General features: G+C 41.8%; 1 protein-coding gene across 3 annotated transcripts in view; it reads right to left on the reverse strand.

Annotated features, from left to right (window-relative positions):
• The window catches only part of ppp1r1c (protein phosphatase 1, regulatory (inhibitor) subunit 1C), a 102,801-nt gene that overhangs the window by 33,157 nt on the left and 53,686 nt on the right, over positions 1-15,958 (reverse strand). For all 3 annotated transcript variants that reach the window (XM_055637859.1, XM_055637856.1, XM_055637855.1), the window contains exons 3-4: positions 5,213-5,250; positions 3,391-3,451 (exon numbers count right to left, since the gene is read on the reverse strand). In XM_055637859.1, coding sequence (XP_055493834.1) covers positions 3,391-3,451; positions 5,213-5,250 — 99 coding nt within the window. The remainder of the gene's footprint in view (positions 1-3,390; positions 3,452-5,212; positions 5,251-15,958) is intronic.

A 15,958-nucleotide genomic window follows, 5' to 3' on the forward strand; every position in this document is an offset into this window, starting at 1 on the left:
CAGTAATTCCTTCTTTATCCCCTTACCACATGCTTGCACTCAGCATTACATGTATCCAGTGCTGGTGACACTGACTATATTTACTGGAGAGTACTAGGGCCAGCTTGCTACCCTACATCTGGTGTGCTGAGTATATTTTTCATTCATTTTACCTATTTTTGTGACTTTTCAAAATGAACTCCTTTTTTAATTATGATCCTACAAAGTCCCTGGCATCAATTCTACCCCACCGCCACCGAGGATGGGAATGACTGGTCCTTCATGTCCTAAGCAGATGTCAGAATTGACAAATAACATTTAAGCACTGTTGTAGAATTGAAAAGACATTGTTCAAACGTTGTGATAAATTGAAGCAGGAATAGGCCATGCAGCCCCATGCCCTTGCTCCGTCATTCATGTGGATTGTGACTAATCTTTTACCTCAGTGCCACTTTCCCATCTTAGCCCCATGTCCCTCAGTTTCATTGGTATTAAAAGTTAAAATGTTACTGCAGCATTTTATGTCTATCTTCGGTAGTTACTCCAACATTTTGTGACTGAAGCTAGACTATCTTTGGTACCAGAGGTGCTACCTGACCTGCTAAGTTACTCCAGCATTTTGTGTTTAACTTTGGTATTAACTAGCATCTTCGGCTCCACCAGAGATGCTGCCTGACCCACTGAATCACTCCAGCATTTTGTGGCTATCTTCTACACAAACTAGCATCTGCAGTTCCTTCCTACGCTTCCTGAACATTTATCTCTGCCTGGAATAAACTTGGCAACTGAATCTCCACAATCTGTTGGGTCGAGAAATAATCTTCTCCTCTCAGACCTGACTAACTAACTTTGACTCTGTGACTCTTAATTGTGGATGCCCCCAGCCAAAGGAGACATCATCCCTGCATCTCCCGATTAAACCATATGACGTTGAATGGGAAGACACAAGGTGCTCATGCCTTCTGTCTTTTTCATCTCTGGTCTTGATCCAACTATTTTCCTATCAGATAACCCTCCTCACCTGTGCCAGCCTTTGTCCTGCCCCTCCTCTCATTCACCTTTCTATCAATTCTTGAAAAAACTAGACTGAAACCTTTGCATTAGTGAATCGGTTTTCTTCTTGCAATAATGGTCTTCACATTGCATTCATAAAGGAAAGAAAATACATGTTTTTTGATATTAAGTTGTTAACATATAGTTGTTAGTCAGGTTGTGCATATGTTTTAATAGATTATAACATGTTTAGCCACAACATATGCTTCCCTTCACATTTTTTATTTACTCAGGAGGTTTTCAATGCCAAGCCACGTTATGGGATTTTGATTTTTCCCATGTGTAGATTTTAATTGTCAGGGAAGCATCATCAAAACTAGAATGACCAGTCTCAAAGAGATGTAGAAGAGTATTGGATTATTGTGATCCACTGAAGAACATCGACCAGCTGATCATCAAGTGGAATTGAAGATCATCACAGAGAGAGAGCCAAAGGTTCTGGATTTTTTTAATTGATGAACAGAGAGAAGGAGGTGCCAACGGAAAAACAGCTGTCTGATAGTGGGAATAAAATGTCAAATGATCAAGAGTTCCGCTAACCACCATACTTACAATGTTGTTACACTGTTGCACAGTTCTGTATGTGCTGATTCTTCAAACAATTACATTATAACATCTAAGATATTAAGGAGACTAAATTCTTGGAATAATTCTACCAAGAACAATTCAAGGCAGTCACGTTGATAAATCTGATTTGATTAAAATTGGTGCTTTTATATTCTTAATCCAACGAATTAAACCCGGACAAAATATCAGACTGCTGGAATTCAGCGGGTCAGGCAGTATCTCGGCAGACAGCGTTGTACATAGTATAAATTAGTTTTAGAGTTGATTTAAACTAAATTGGTGATACGTGATCTATATTGGCACCATATTATGTAAAAAACAGATTGAGACTAATCTATCTGATTACTAACAAAAGTTCACTGTCCAAGGTTTGGTTTTATAATAGCTCCAAATTATGCAACAGCAGATGTATATAGATTTATAGATGTATATAATTAATGTCTATCTAGTACAAATACTTTGTGGTCTCACTCAGTTTTACCTTATTTTGAAGTCTACACAAAGCTTCAATACAGTCTTTTACTATATGCTTTATAGATAAGGTGCAATAAGCACTTGAAATGAATTAGCAGATAGCATTGACGTAGAAAATGTATTTGATGGTGTCCCATTTTGCATTGTTAAAACCATTTGGCTGGCGCAACTGTTTATTGACTTTCTGCATAGATTGCAAATGATTTAAGCTTTAATTATTCAGGGTGGTGCTCCTCAGCGTGCTTTCCTTCTTTAACTAGACTGCTTTAAATCTTTCAATGCAAATATAAATGTAGCAACAGAACATATGGGCCACCTATTGCACTGCAATGGAATTGTTTTCTAAATGTCTGTTTTTGCATTGGTGTCTTTTTGGCAGTGTTTCTTTTCACTGTTTTATAGAATTTGCGTTAATTTTGTACAATTTATGTTTATGTGTGATGTTTGTCTCTGTGCCAGTGATGCTGTTGCAAGCAAGATTTTCATTGCACCTGTACCTTTGTGTTCTTGTGCATATGAAATAAACTCGACCTGACTTGTAACAAGTGGAATGCACATTGATGTTGAAGAAGATTCCATTGTTCAGATTTAGACTGAAGAAAAATCCAGACCCAAAACAGCACTCATCCTTTTTCTCCAGAGACGTTCCCTGACCAGCTGAGTTCTTGGTTTCTTGCTCCTCCAAAATATTCCCAATGGAATTTAAACCGGAGTTACTCCAGCATTTTGTGTCTATCTTCGGTGTAAACTGGCATCTTCAGTTCCTTTCTGCAAACTTGATGTTGACCAGTTGCATGCGCATGCGTCTAGTGCAAAGCTAAGTGGCGGCTGGTTAGGAAAGAATTATGCACTTGACAATGTCAGTGGCAGAGGGCACCTCCAAGATCCATTTAAAATTAACATTGCCATTCTAAATTCAGAAAGGGACCACAGAGAGAGGAAGCAAATTATCTCAAGAGCTTGTGACCTGTGCCCTGATAGTCACGAGGAATCAAGTGGGAAAGAAAACAATGCCATTCGGAATTAATTACTCAGTTATTTTAGATCCCCTATTGATTGTAGGTTAAAGCGCCAAAATAATGATGTCACGGCTGCACCGGTGACATTGATCACCGCAGCGCAAAAATCAGCGAGTTGATGAATTACCTCGCACATAATTGCTTAATTCACTCGCTGGATTCTTTGTATGAGAACTAGTTCAACCCAGTTCACAACAAATATTTGCTGAGGCCAACTAAATCAGAAGGACTCCAGTCTGCTTTAGCAGTTGGTGGTAGATACATACAAGCAGAATTATGAACAGTACCTTAACAGTACCTTTCATAGTTGGAGGTGTGTAAACACTCTTCTTTCTTTGTTGGGGTGACATCTCAGCATTCTGGAAATGAAAAATAACACATCAATATTAAATCAATGTTAAATCACATCAATAACCTGAACAGTATTTTTGACTATGGTGAAACAGTTTAGAAATTTATATCACGTGTTAGAATATATATTTTTTTAATTGTGAAGTATTCAACATTGCAGAAATGTTTTGAAAGGCCATTTTCACCATTAGAAGCAGCAAACATTTCACCTCAGCAGCTTTGATAAGAAAAGAATTTACCTGATCACGTATCTTTCCATTGAGCTGAATTTTAGCCACAACCTAAATTTAGCTTTAAAAGTATATAGCTAAGTTCAGCATAATGTACTTACTACAAATTCAATTATCGATAATCAAATTACAATATTGCTCTCATATTCATAGTGGATCCCAAAATGAGTAAAGGTCAGAACAACACTCGAAGTGAAAAAAAAAACTTTGGTCTCAGTCACTTGGTAAATCGCAAAAATGTTATTAAATGATCCCATATCACTAGGTCTGTATTTGGGATCCTGACTGAGGAATTGGGCTCAATCGGCCCGAATTGGTGTAGTGGGACCAAGTGTACAAAAATCCCTCTAGATTTTTTGTCATATTGTTCCTGGTGGATTTAAATTATCTTGAGCAGCTATTTGAAAAAAAATATTTAGTCAACTGAAAAATGCAAATGCAATCAGGGCAGCACAGTGGCGCAGTGGTAGAGTTGCTGCCTTACAGTGCCAGAGACCCGGTTTCGATCCTGACTACTGGTGCTGTCTACATGGAGTTTTATGTTCTCCCTGTGACTGCGTGGGTTTTCTCCGCAGTGCTTCGGTTTCCCCTCACATTCCAAAGACGTACAGGTTTGTAGGTTACTTGGCTTCAGTAAAAATTGTGCCCTAGTGTGTTGGATAGTGTCAGTGTACGAGGTGATGGCTTGTCGGCACGGACTCGGTGGGCCGACGGGCCTGTTTCTGCGCTGTACCCCTAAAGTGAATCCTACACCTCCCGCCAATAGAATATAGATGGAACATGGGCAGGGACAGTTCCCAGCCCAGCCCACTCATTCCGGGTGTCTAAAGCAAATTGGCTGCTTCATCAATATTTAAGGTGACACTCAGCTGCAGAGGTAGTTTCAGCTGCACAAGGTTTTGGAGTATTTGTTTCAGTTTCTGTGACTGAGCTACCATGTGAAAGTGATGCTTCACACCTAGTGTACATAGATAGCCCAGACCATTGCTCAAACCTGCCTCCTTTCCATTGACTCCATCTACACTTCACTCTGCCTTGGCAAGGTCACCTTCAGGATCATTCCACTAGCTTTATATTTCACTCCCTTTTGTCTCCTTTTCACCTCCACCTTTGATACTTACTACACCGATCTGCCCATGAAACCCCCTCATCTGTATCCACCCATCACTTGCCAGCTTTTGTCCAGCCCCCACCTCTTTCCCAGCTTTCTCTCCCCGCCTGCTACAATCAGTCTGAAGAAGGGTCCTGACGTGAAACATTGCCTGTCCTAACCCAGGACTTTGTGTTTTGACACAAAATATTAACCGTGTTTCCATTTATGTAGACACTGCCTGACCTGACCTGACCTGCTGAAATGAATTTCCAGCTTTTTTCATTTTAAATTCCCCTCTACTACAATACTTCAATTGTGCGTGAAAATGTAGCTCAAGCATTCTCTCATCGAATCCTACAGTTCTTTGATGTTAACACACACCCAAAATCGGCAAAATTATTTTAGGTAATAAATAAAGGCAGTAATAAATATATTGTTCAACATACCTCGCCTTGCAGATTAGTCTCCCTTTTCTCATCTATTTCTGAAATAAAAGAAATGTAAAAATGAATGCGTATATTTTATAAATGGTTGATTTACAATACTACAGATCTGATTTTATATACATAATCTAGTAAGTTATGTGCAGTTGGAATGGGTAACCAGAGCAAACAGAAGGGGTGCTGGATCTGAACAATACTGTGCAATAATACCTATAACCATATAACCATATAACAATTACAGCACGGAAACAGGCCATCTCGACCCTTCTAGTCCGTGCCAAACACGTATTCTCCCCTAGTCCCATATACCTGCGCTCAGACCATAACCCTCCATTCCTTTCTCGTCCATATAACTATCCAATTTATTTTTAAATGATAAAAACGAACCTGCCTCCACCACCTTCACTGGAAGCTCATTCCACACAGCCACCACTCTCTGAGTAAAGAAGTTCCCCCTCATGTTACCCCCAAACTTCTGTCCCTTAATTCTCTCGTCATGTCCCCTTGTTTGCATCTTCCCTCCTCTCAGTGGGAAAAGCTTATCCACGTCAACTCTGTCTATTCCTCTCATCATTTTAAAGACCTCTATCAAGTCCCCCCTTAACCTTCTGCGCTCCAAAGAATAAAGCCCTAACTTGTTCAACCTTTCTCTGTAACTTAGTTGCTGAAACCCAGGCAACATTCTAGTAAATCTCCTCTGTACTCTCTCTATTTTGTTGACCAATATTACCATCTTCTGCTGACTGTCAAAACTGATGCATATTTCATTTAGTAACAAAACGAGGTTTACATTAATCATGTTGGTATAAGTCAAAAGTGAAAGGAGAATTTTTAAATGTGATTGTGACACATTGGCAAAGAGACAAGCTCTGATCTGGGATAATCTAATTGAAACAATTTGCAGCAGAGAAAATTGTCAAGTACAGTGAAATTAAATTTACAGAGAGCGATGTCTACCGATACATATGTGCCTCAATTCACTGATACCTATTCCAGAAAATGAGACGTGCACTCTTGCAATTTGTCATTAGTGGTTGAGTTGAAATGAGGTGCTGCTTTGTACTTTATATCACCTTTTAAATGCAAGATGGCTCCTGCCTTAATTAGATCCATGATGTGTTAATACTTAAATATCTGCCTGCAGTAAAGCCAGACATTTGATCTATATAATCCAGAAGAAGCTTTCTCACTAAATATTAAATTAAAAATGGAACATTTATTTGAAGGGCCATTAGTATAGATCAGGTCTAGATTTCGTTTTAATGGAGGATGCATACAACACAGAATACTCAATAAATTAGTTTAGAGATATAACGCAGAAACAGGCCATCCGACCCACCGAGTCTGCACTGACCAGCGATCCGCATACACTATCACTATACAACACACAATGACAATAAAAGATTTTTACCTAAGCCAATTAACCTTCAAAGCTGTATGTTCTTGGAATATGGGAGGAAACCGGAGCTCTCGGAGAAAACCCATGTGGTCATGGGGAGAACATGCAAACTCCGTACAGACAGCACCTGTAGTCAGGATCGATCCCGGGTCTCTGGCGCTGTAAGTTAGCAACTCTACCTCTGTGTCACTGTGCCGCCCTAATAACTAAGTAATTATCAAAATGAATCTGAAAAATATACCAGTGCCCAGTAAATGTAGGAACTGCAAGGTCAAATTTGAGCTATGTATAAATCTTCATATCAAAACCTCAGCATTTTTAAAGAACACAGGGGCAATTATTTTTTTACTTATCTCATCCATTACAAACCCACTTCCCCACACTGCCCAACCTGTTGAGAATCTCCTTTTGCCAGACCGTTTGTCTGAACCACAAGTTTATATTCCACACTACAAAGACGTACAAGATTATAGCTTAATTGGCTTCTGTAAATTGTCCCTAGTGTATCGGATAAAATGGATGATCATTGGTCGGCACAAAGTCTAAAGTCTAAAGAGAGAAAGGGAATGGCCAGGGCAGCAAGTATTCTCAATGATATTTCCAGCCTTCCTGATGCAATGCACCATGAAGATGGAATGGATGGAGGGACTAGCCTGCAATGGACTGAGCTGTGTTTACCACTCTCTGCAGGTTCGGGTTGTCATGAGCTGAGTGGCATGTATGTTTTTAGAACGTGGAAGGAAACCGGAGCATCCGGAGAAAAACCATGCAGTGACAGGGAGAATGTACAAACTATGTACAGACAGCACGTGTAATCAGGATTGAACCTGAGTCTTTGGTGCTGTAAAGAGGAAATCCCACTGCGGTGAGCTAATTGGCGAGTTTAGAAGAGTTTGCCCTTGACTCATACTCGCAGCATGGTCGACACGAGGTCCTAGGAGGTCTTTGTAACTCTCGTTCATGCTCGAGAGTAGTCCCTGCCTTTTTGAGGCCTCAGTTAGGTCACGGCGTATTTTTCAACATGCTGAAAAATGCCAGCGAGTAAAAAAAGGTCGCCATGGAAAAAATCGATATTTTTTTTACACATAGGTTTAGTCGAAGTAGGCCATAGCAGGTCGGCACGTTATTCATAGGTAATCGAGGGTAGTCGAAGGTAATCAAACGTAGTCGAAGGTAGTCGTAGATAGTCTTCATCATAGTCGAAGGGAGGTCGAAGGAGATCGAAGGAGGTCGCCTTCACTCTCCACTATTCGGTGTCCAATTTTCCCGAAGCTAGTCGAAGCTAGTCTTCAACATAGTTGAAGGAGGTTGAAGGAGGTCTTCTACATAGTGAAAGGAGGTCCTCAACATGACACTTTTTCAAACTCTCCTAAACTCTTCTAAACTCGCCAATTAGGTCGCCCAAGTGGGACAGCCCTTTAAGGCAGCAACTCTACCGTTGAGCCACTGTGCCACCTTTCTTAAAGCCATTGAATGTTGCAGCCTTTCAACTTGGCTTTATTCACTCCAGTCAAGAATCCACCACTGCCCTTGTAGAGAAAGAATTATTCCCCCATGCATCCTGTCTTCCTTCTGCCTATTTTCTGCTCAACGGAGCCCATGACCAATGTTCCTCAGGCTCGAGGATGATTTCCCAGTTAAGTAATGACATGAGTTTGTAGAAACATGGAATGCAGATGCTGTTTTACAAAAAAAAGACACAAAGTGCTGGAGTAACTCAGCGGGCCAGGCAGTATCCCTGGAGAACATGGATAGGTGAGGTTTTGGGTCAGGATGCATCTTTAGTCTGATTGTCGTGGAGGGGTTAAAGAAGGCTATGAGCAGGGTCAGAACAAAACGTGGTAGTAATGGGTGGAGACTGGCGAGGGAGGGTTTTGATAAGCAGATGGTTGGACAAAGGCCAGAGATTTAAAAAGAAAGGTGCGAGACAAAAGGATTGAGGTGCTGCAAATTGTGACGCCAGAGGAAGGAATGTAGGTGGAAGGGGAGGAGAGAAATAGGTTTGAGTCCAGTTAGGGCACAGGGGAGGGGTTTGATGAGGAAGAAAGAGGGGTGCAGGGGAGAAAGGTGAAGGAGGGTTGTTAAAGGTCACCTGAAATTGGAGAATTCAATGAGCATACCGTTGGGTTGCAAGAATATTTTATATTCTCATCTACATCATTTTCTTCTCCTGCCTCATCACCATATCCCTGTTACCTCCTTCAGCCCTATAAGCATCCTAGATGTTGTAAGCTGTGCTGAGAATCTTTCCCCTTCTAGCCAATTGAAAGACTCCATCATACCTTCAGTTGTCAATGCCCCTTCTCTGCCTCATGAACTTTCCCTTCTGCTTTGATATACTCCTGAAAAACACTCACTTTGGCCACCCTTCTAGTCATTCTTATCCTTTTATATGACTCAGCCCCAAACTTTGTTTCATACTGATACTGTGAAGCACTTTGGCATTCTTTTTGATAACCTTGATGTCAGATAAATAGAAGGTCTTAAGTGTAGGAAGGAACTGCTGATGCTGGTTTAAACCTAAGATAGACACAACATGCTGGAGTAACTCAGCGGGACGGGCAGCATCTCTGGAGATAAGGAATGGGTGATGTTTCGGGTCAAGAAGGGTCTTGACCTGAAACGTCACCCATTCCTTCACTCCAAAGATGCTGCCTGTCCTGATGAGTTACTCTAACATTTTGTGTCTATAGTCGTTCTTATCCTTGAACGAAACAACACCACTTGATACATTCCTCATTAGACTCAAAGCACAGTTCATTCCCAGGTGACTTCCATGGGTTGACAGGAGGATTTGATGGTTGACATAGGTTTTAACTTTAACACAGTATGGGATAGGCTGAGGAGAGAGGGGTTAAGAGTGGTGGCACAGTTAATAAAAAACAAACATTCACAGTAAGATCCGCAGGGGTTTTGGCTCCCACATCTCATTACTCAACTCAGTACTCCCACCCATTAGGTTTCACTGCCTTGCCGAAGGGCAGATGTGAAATTCAAACAGCAGGACCGTTTTGCTGGAGAATCGAAGATGAATCACTAGCAAAAGTTTGTACATTGACAGCTCCCCACAGTAACTCATCTTTTCTAGAAAGGGCACAACAGGCAGCCTGCATAGAAATGATCTGTTGCTGCAGAGCCATAGTCATAGAGCACAGAAACAGGTCCAACCTGTCCATGTTGTCCAAAGTCCCCATCTAAGCCAGTCCCATTTGCCTGCATTTGGCCCATATCCCTCTAAACCTTTCCTATCCTTGTATCTGAGCAAGTGTCTTTTAAATGCTTTGATAGTTTCTGCCTCAGCTACCTCCTCTTGGTTACATATGCCCACCACCCCCAACCCGAAACGTCACCTATCAATGTTCTCCAGAAATGCTGCCTGACCTGCTGAGTTACTCCAGCACTTAGGAGTAAGTCATTCAGCCCTTCGAGCCAGCACCACCATTCAATATGATCATGGCTGATTATCCAAATTCAGTACTTTGTTCTTGCTTTCTCCTCATATCCCTTGATTCTGTTAGCCCTAAGAGCTAAATATAACTCTCTCTTGAATACATCCACTTTGCATCTTTTTTTGTAGACCAGCATCTGCAGTTCCTTGTTTTTACTAAAATGTTACCACTCAGGTTTGTATAAAATCTTCCCCCTCTCATGTTAAACATATGTCCTCATGTTTTTGATTCCTCTGCCTTAGGTAAAAGACTCCATGGATTCACCCTATCTATTCGCCGCGTGATTTTATATACCTCTATAAGATCAACCTTCAGCCTTCTGCACTCTAAGGAACAAAGTCCTAGTCTCCCCAACCTCTCCCTGTAGATCAACCCATGAAGAATCTGGCAACATTCATGTAAATCTTCTCTCTATGCTTTCCATCCTTTAGCAAGGTGACCATAAATGATCAAAGTACTCCACGTGGCCTCACCAATGTCTTGTACAACAGCAATATACTCTGCACTCAATATCCTGACTGATGAAGGCCGATGTGTCAAAAACCTCTTTGACCACCTTAACTACCTGTGATGTCACTTTGAGGGAACTATGTATCGGTTCTCCTGGACTCTCTACTCTACAACACTCCCCAGGGCCCTCCAATACATTGTGAAGGTCTGACCTGCTTTCTTCCCAGAATCTAATGCCTCGTATTTATCTGCATTAAACTCCATTAGCCATTCTTAAGCACACTTGCATAGTTGATCAAGAGTCTGCTGCAATTTTACATAGTCATCTTGGCTATTGACGATATCACCCACTTTAGTGTCATGTGAAATATTTTGTATTTGTTCAGTACATTTTATAGCACCAAAAACACACAGCGGTAGAGTTGCTGCCTTACAGCAAATGCAGCGCCGGAGGCCCAGGTTTGATCCCGACTACGGGCGCTATCTGTACGCAGTTTGTACGTTCTTCCCTTGACCAACATGGTTTTCTCCGAGATCTTCGGTTTTTTCCCACACTCCAAAGACGTACAGGTATGTAGGTAAATTGTCTTGGTAAATGTAAAAATTGTTCTTAGTGTGTGTAGGATAACCTTAATGCACGGGGATCGCTGGTTAGCGCGGACCAGGTGGGCCGAAGGGCCTCTTTCCACACTGTATCTCTAAATTAAACTGAACTAAATGCATATTATTTTGAGGAATAGTCATGTCATGGGACAGAAATCTGACCAGAGCAAGCTTCCACAAGTTGCTATATAATAATAGTCCAGTGGTCTAATGCTTAATAACTGTATGATCAACATTACTTAACGTTAACTAACATTAACCAAGTTTCATAGATTTTAACTTTTACCAAGTAGTAATCAACCTCCTGGGTTTAAGAAAATTGTAATTTGAAAATAACCAGGGAGAAGCTGCGACTAACAAAAATAATGGATAGTCTGAGATCATCAAATTATTCCAAGTTATTTTGAAAATCTTGTACATTGCTTTTCTTTAAGAACTGTTGTGTCAATTTGAGTGACACAGTTGGTAGAGCTGCTGCCTCACAGCGCTAGAGACCCGGGTTTGATCGTGACCGGGAGTACTGTCTTTGTGGAGTTTGCACATTCTCCCTGTGACCATGTGGGTTTCTTCCAGGTGCTCCCGTTTCCTCCCACATCCCAAAGATGTGTGAATTCGTAGGTTAATTGGTTTTCTATAAATTTTCCCGGGTATATAGGGAGCAGATGCGAAAGTGGGCTAACATAGAACTGGTGTGAATGGATGATCGATGGTTAGTGTGGAGTTGGTGGGCCAAAGGGCCGGCTTCCATGTTATATAGTTAAACTAGGATTCCAAAAAAGCTGCTTTGCTATTCAGAGTAGCGTTATAAAATCTTTTACACCTGTCTGTCAATAGTGGGTGCCTCATTCTAATGACAGTTTGTCAGACATCGCAAAAACTGTTTCAGAACTACACTGAAATGTCAATCCAGAAGATTGTGCTTGAATGCACAGGGTGGTATTTCACCCCACGACTTCCTGATTCAAAGGTGCAAAGATTACTGACCCACTGCTGACATTTAAGAAACATGAAACCGACAACTCTGCAACGAGTCTCTTATTCATTAGTCAGGCTGCACAGAGGGGGAGCTCACAGAGCTGTTACCTCACAGTGCCAGAGACCCAGGTTCGAGCCTGACCTCGGCTGCTGTCTGTGCGGAGTTTGCATGTTGTCCCTGTGACTGCGTGAGTTTCCTCCGGGTGCTCCTGTTTCCTCCCACATTCCAAAGATTTGCGAGGTTGTATGTTAATTGGCTTCTGTAAGTTGCCCCTAGTGTGTAGCAAGTGAATAAGGCAGTGAGACATCATAGAACTAGTGTACGGGGGAGGCTTCAGAGGGTAACTAGGACAGCACAGAAGATCATTGGCTGCCCTCTCCCCTCCCTGATGGATATTTACACCTCCCGCTGCCTTAGCAGGGCAAAGAATATCATCAAGGACAGCTCCCATCCTGCGTTTGAACTGTTCGACCTGCTGCCCTCTGGAAGGCGCTATAGGTGCATCAAATCCAGGACAAATAGACTCAGGAATAGTTGTTTTCCGAAAATTATAACTACTCTAAATTCACACATACACTGACTTCACAGCCCAACACCCGGACTTCCATCTGTATATATGTATATAGCGCCGCAGAATTGTGCACCTACCCCCCCCCCTCCCCCCCCCCCCCCCCCCCCCTTCTCCCTTTTATTTTTGTTTTCTGTTTCTTGTTTTTTGTACTAAATTATATGTATGCACTGAGTACGAGCAGCTTTTAATTTCTTTGTACATGTATAGTGACAATAAATGGCATATCTATCTATCTATCTATCGATGGTCGGCATAGACTCGGTGGGCTGAAGCGCCTGTTTCAATGCTGTATCTCTAAAATAAACTAAAAGACCTACAGTTATAGATTTTCAGCTCATGAAGAAACACATTGCAAAGTTGTCGCTTTCCCAGATGACTTGGCATAGAACAGGAACAGTCTATGTGGAAAACATTCACCATTTTATTATCATGCATAATAACCACATTGTCATAAAAGGGGCACTGATAACAATCTTATTGATATTATCAGTGGCATTCTATCAGGAGCAAAGTCTCAACCAATTACCTGGTTCGCCTTGAACCTTGCAAACCTTGATTTCTGATGCCAATCAACACTAAGATTTGTTGACTGAATTATAATTACATCTGATTAGTACAACGGTAACATTGATAGAAGTCTTTACAGCACCTCATATTCCACTTGTGTAGCTTACAGCCCAATGGTATGAACATTGAATTCTCCAGTTTTAGATAACCTCTAACAAACCCCCTCCCCTTAATCACCCATACTCCACCCACCTCCTCCCCTGTGCTCCACTTGGACATGCACCTCATTGGCCCCTCCACGACCTCCGACATTCCTTCCTCTGGCTTCACAATTTGCAACTTTTCAAACCTATTGTTTCATGCCTTCTATTTTTTTATCCCTGGCCTTTGACCAACCATCTGCCTATCAACCCCCCCCCCCCCCCCCCCCCTCCCCCTTCGCCTGCCTGGGTTCTATAGCTGCCACACTTGGTCTCTGTCTCTTCTCTTTCAGCTTTTTTCACCCCCATCGCCCCCTTACAATGCGCCTGAAGCCTTGACAATCAGTCTACCCGCTGAGTTGCAAGATGGCACCCAAGCCAAGCAAATCTTTGCGTGCTGATCCCACAAGCGGATCTACAATCATTCTGAAGAAGGGTCTCGAACTGAAAAGTCGCCCATTCCTTCTCTCCAGAGGTGCTGTCTGTTCTGCTGAGTTACGCTAGCATTTTGTGTCTATCTTCTACAATCATTCATTTCAATTGCTCCACACTTTTACACTTCTATTCCGACAGCAGCTTACTCTAACTATGCCCTTCTTAATCACCTCTCAGATCTATTGATTATCTTCAGACGATCTTTAATCGGACTTTACTGGATTTTCTTGCACTAAGCGTTATTCTTTTTATCCTCTATCTGTATACTGTGGACGTAATCATATATAGTATTCATATATTGTAATCATATATAGTCTTTCTGCTGACTGGATAGCACGCAACAATAGAGCTTGTCACTGTACCTTGGTATACATGACAATTAACTAAACTAAGTTGCTCCAAAAAAATGATGGGTCCTGACCCAAACCATCACTTATCCATGTTCCCCAGAGATGCTGCCTGAACCGCTGAGTCACTCGAAAACCTTGCGTCTTTTTCCAATGGAAGTTTTATTCCCTTATGGGTTATGTGAATTAGCTGCATAGCCTGCAGTTAATTACCACTCTTAATAGTCCTTTGAACTGCTTGGCCTTTTCAGAGCACAGCATTAGTCATACTTAAATTAGACTTGCGTAAGGATAGTAGATTTCTCTACCCGAGAACATTATAAAATCTGATGGATTTTTTCAATTATTCCGTAGCTTCTTATCCAGACTTCTGTCACAATGATCTATTCTATCTTTATTTATTTAGCTGTTTTTCCATTCTCCAGCTCCTGCACCGTGAATTAATATCCCTTTGCCATTCACCAACGCTTCTGAATGACTAGATATCCAATACATTTCTGTGGCCTGTAAAATGTTGTATTTGCAGCAAAGCAGATATGAAATTGAGAATGATCAAAATAGTACAGACAAAGGTAACATTTGAACAGCAATCAATACCTTTAAAAAATGTAAACAAAGGACTCATACAGAGTGTCTGGGGTCATTAGAATCACGCACCATATAGAATTACAAAACAATTAATGACACACTTTCACCATGCTATCACTATCCCCGTCATTCTCTCCACAAGACTGCATTGTTAGCATCCAGCACCGGTTGAGCTGTTTGTGTTTTTCGCACGAGGGGGGAGGTACGGTGTCGCAGTGGCAAAGTTGCTGCCTTACTGTGATAACAGTGCTAGAGATCTGAGTTCCCACTACGGGTGCTGTCTGTACGGAGTTTGTACGTTCTCCCCATGACCGTGTGGGTTTTCTCAAAGATCTTCAGTTTCCTCCCACACTTCAATGGCGTACAGGTTTCAAGTTCAAGTTCAAGTGAGTTTATTGTCATGTGTCCCTGTATAGGACAATGAAATTCTTGCTTTGCTTCAGCACACAGAAAATAGTAGGCATTTACTACAAAACAGATAAATGTGTCCATATACCATGATATAAATATATACACACATGAATAAATAAACTGATAAAGTGCAAATAGCAGAAAGTGGTTATTAATAATCAGAGTTTTGTCCGAGCCAGGTTTAATAGCCTGATGGCTGTGGGGAAGTAGCTATTCCTGAACCTGGTTGTTGCAGTCTTCAGGCTCCTGTACCTTCTACCTGAAGGTAGCAGGGAGATGAGTGTGTGGCCAGGATGGTGTGGGTCTTTGATGATACTGCCAGCCTTTTTGAGGCAGCGACTGCGATAAATCCCCTCGATGGAAGGAAGGTCAGAGCCGATGATGGACTGGGCAGTGTTTACTACTTTTTGTAGTCTTTTCCTCTCCAGGGCGCTCAAATTGCCGAACCAAGCCACGATGCAACCGGTCAGCATGCTCTCTACTGTGCACCTGTAGAAGTTAGAGAGAGTCTTCCTTGATAAACCGACTCTCCGTAATCTTCTCAGGAAGTAGAGGCGCTGATGAGCTTTTTTGATAATTGCGTTAGTGTTCTCGGACCAGGAAAGATCTTCAGAGATGTGCACGCCCAGGAATTTGAAGTTCTTGACCCTTTCAACCATCGACCCGTTGATATAAATGGGGCTGTGGGTCCCCCTCCTACTCCTTCCAAAGTCCACAATCAGTTCCTTGGTTTTGCTGGTGTTGAGGGCCAGGTTATTGCGTTGGCACCATATGGACAGTTGCTCGATCTCCCTTCTGTATTCTGACTCATCC

Source organism: Leucoraja erinacea, chromosome 7, assembly GCF_028641065.1.
Source record: "Leucoraja erinacea ecotype New England chromosome 7, Leri_hhj_1, whole genome shotgun sequence".
Classification (NCBI taxonomy): domain Eukaryota; kingdom Metazoa; phylum Chordata; class Chondrichthyes; order Rajiformes; family Rajidae; genus Leucoraja; species Leucoraja erinaceus.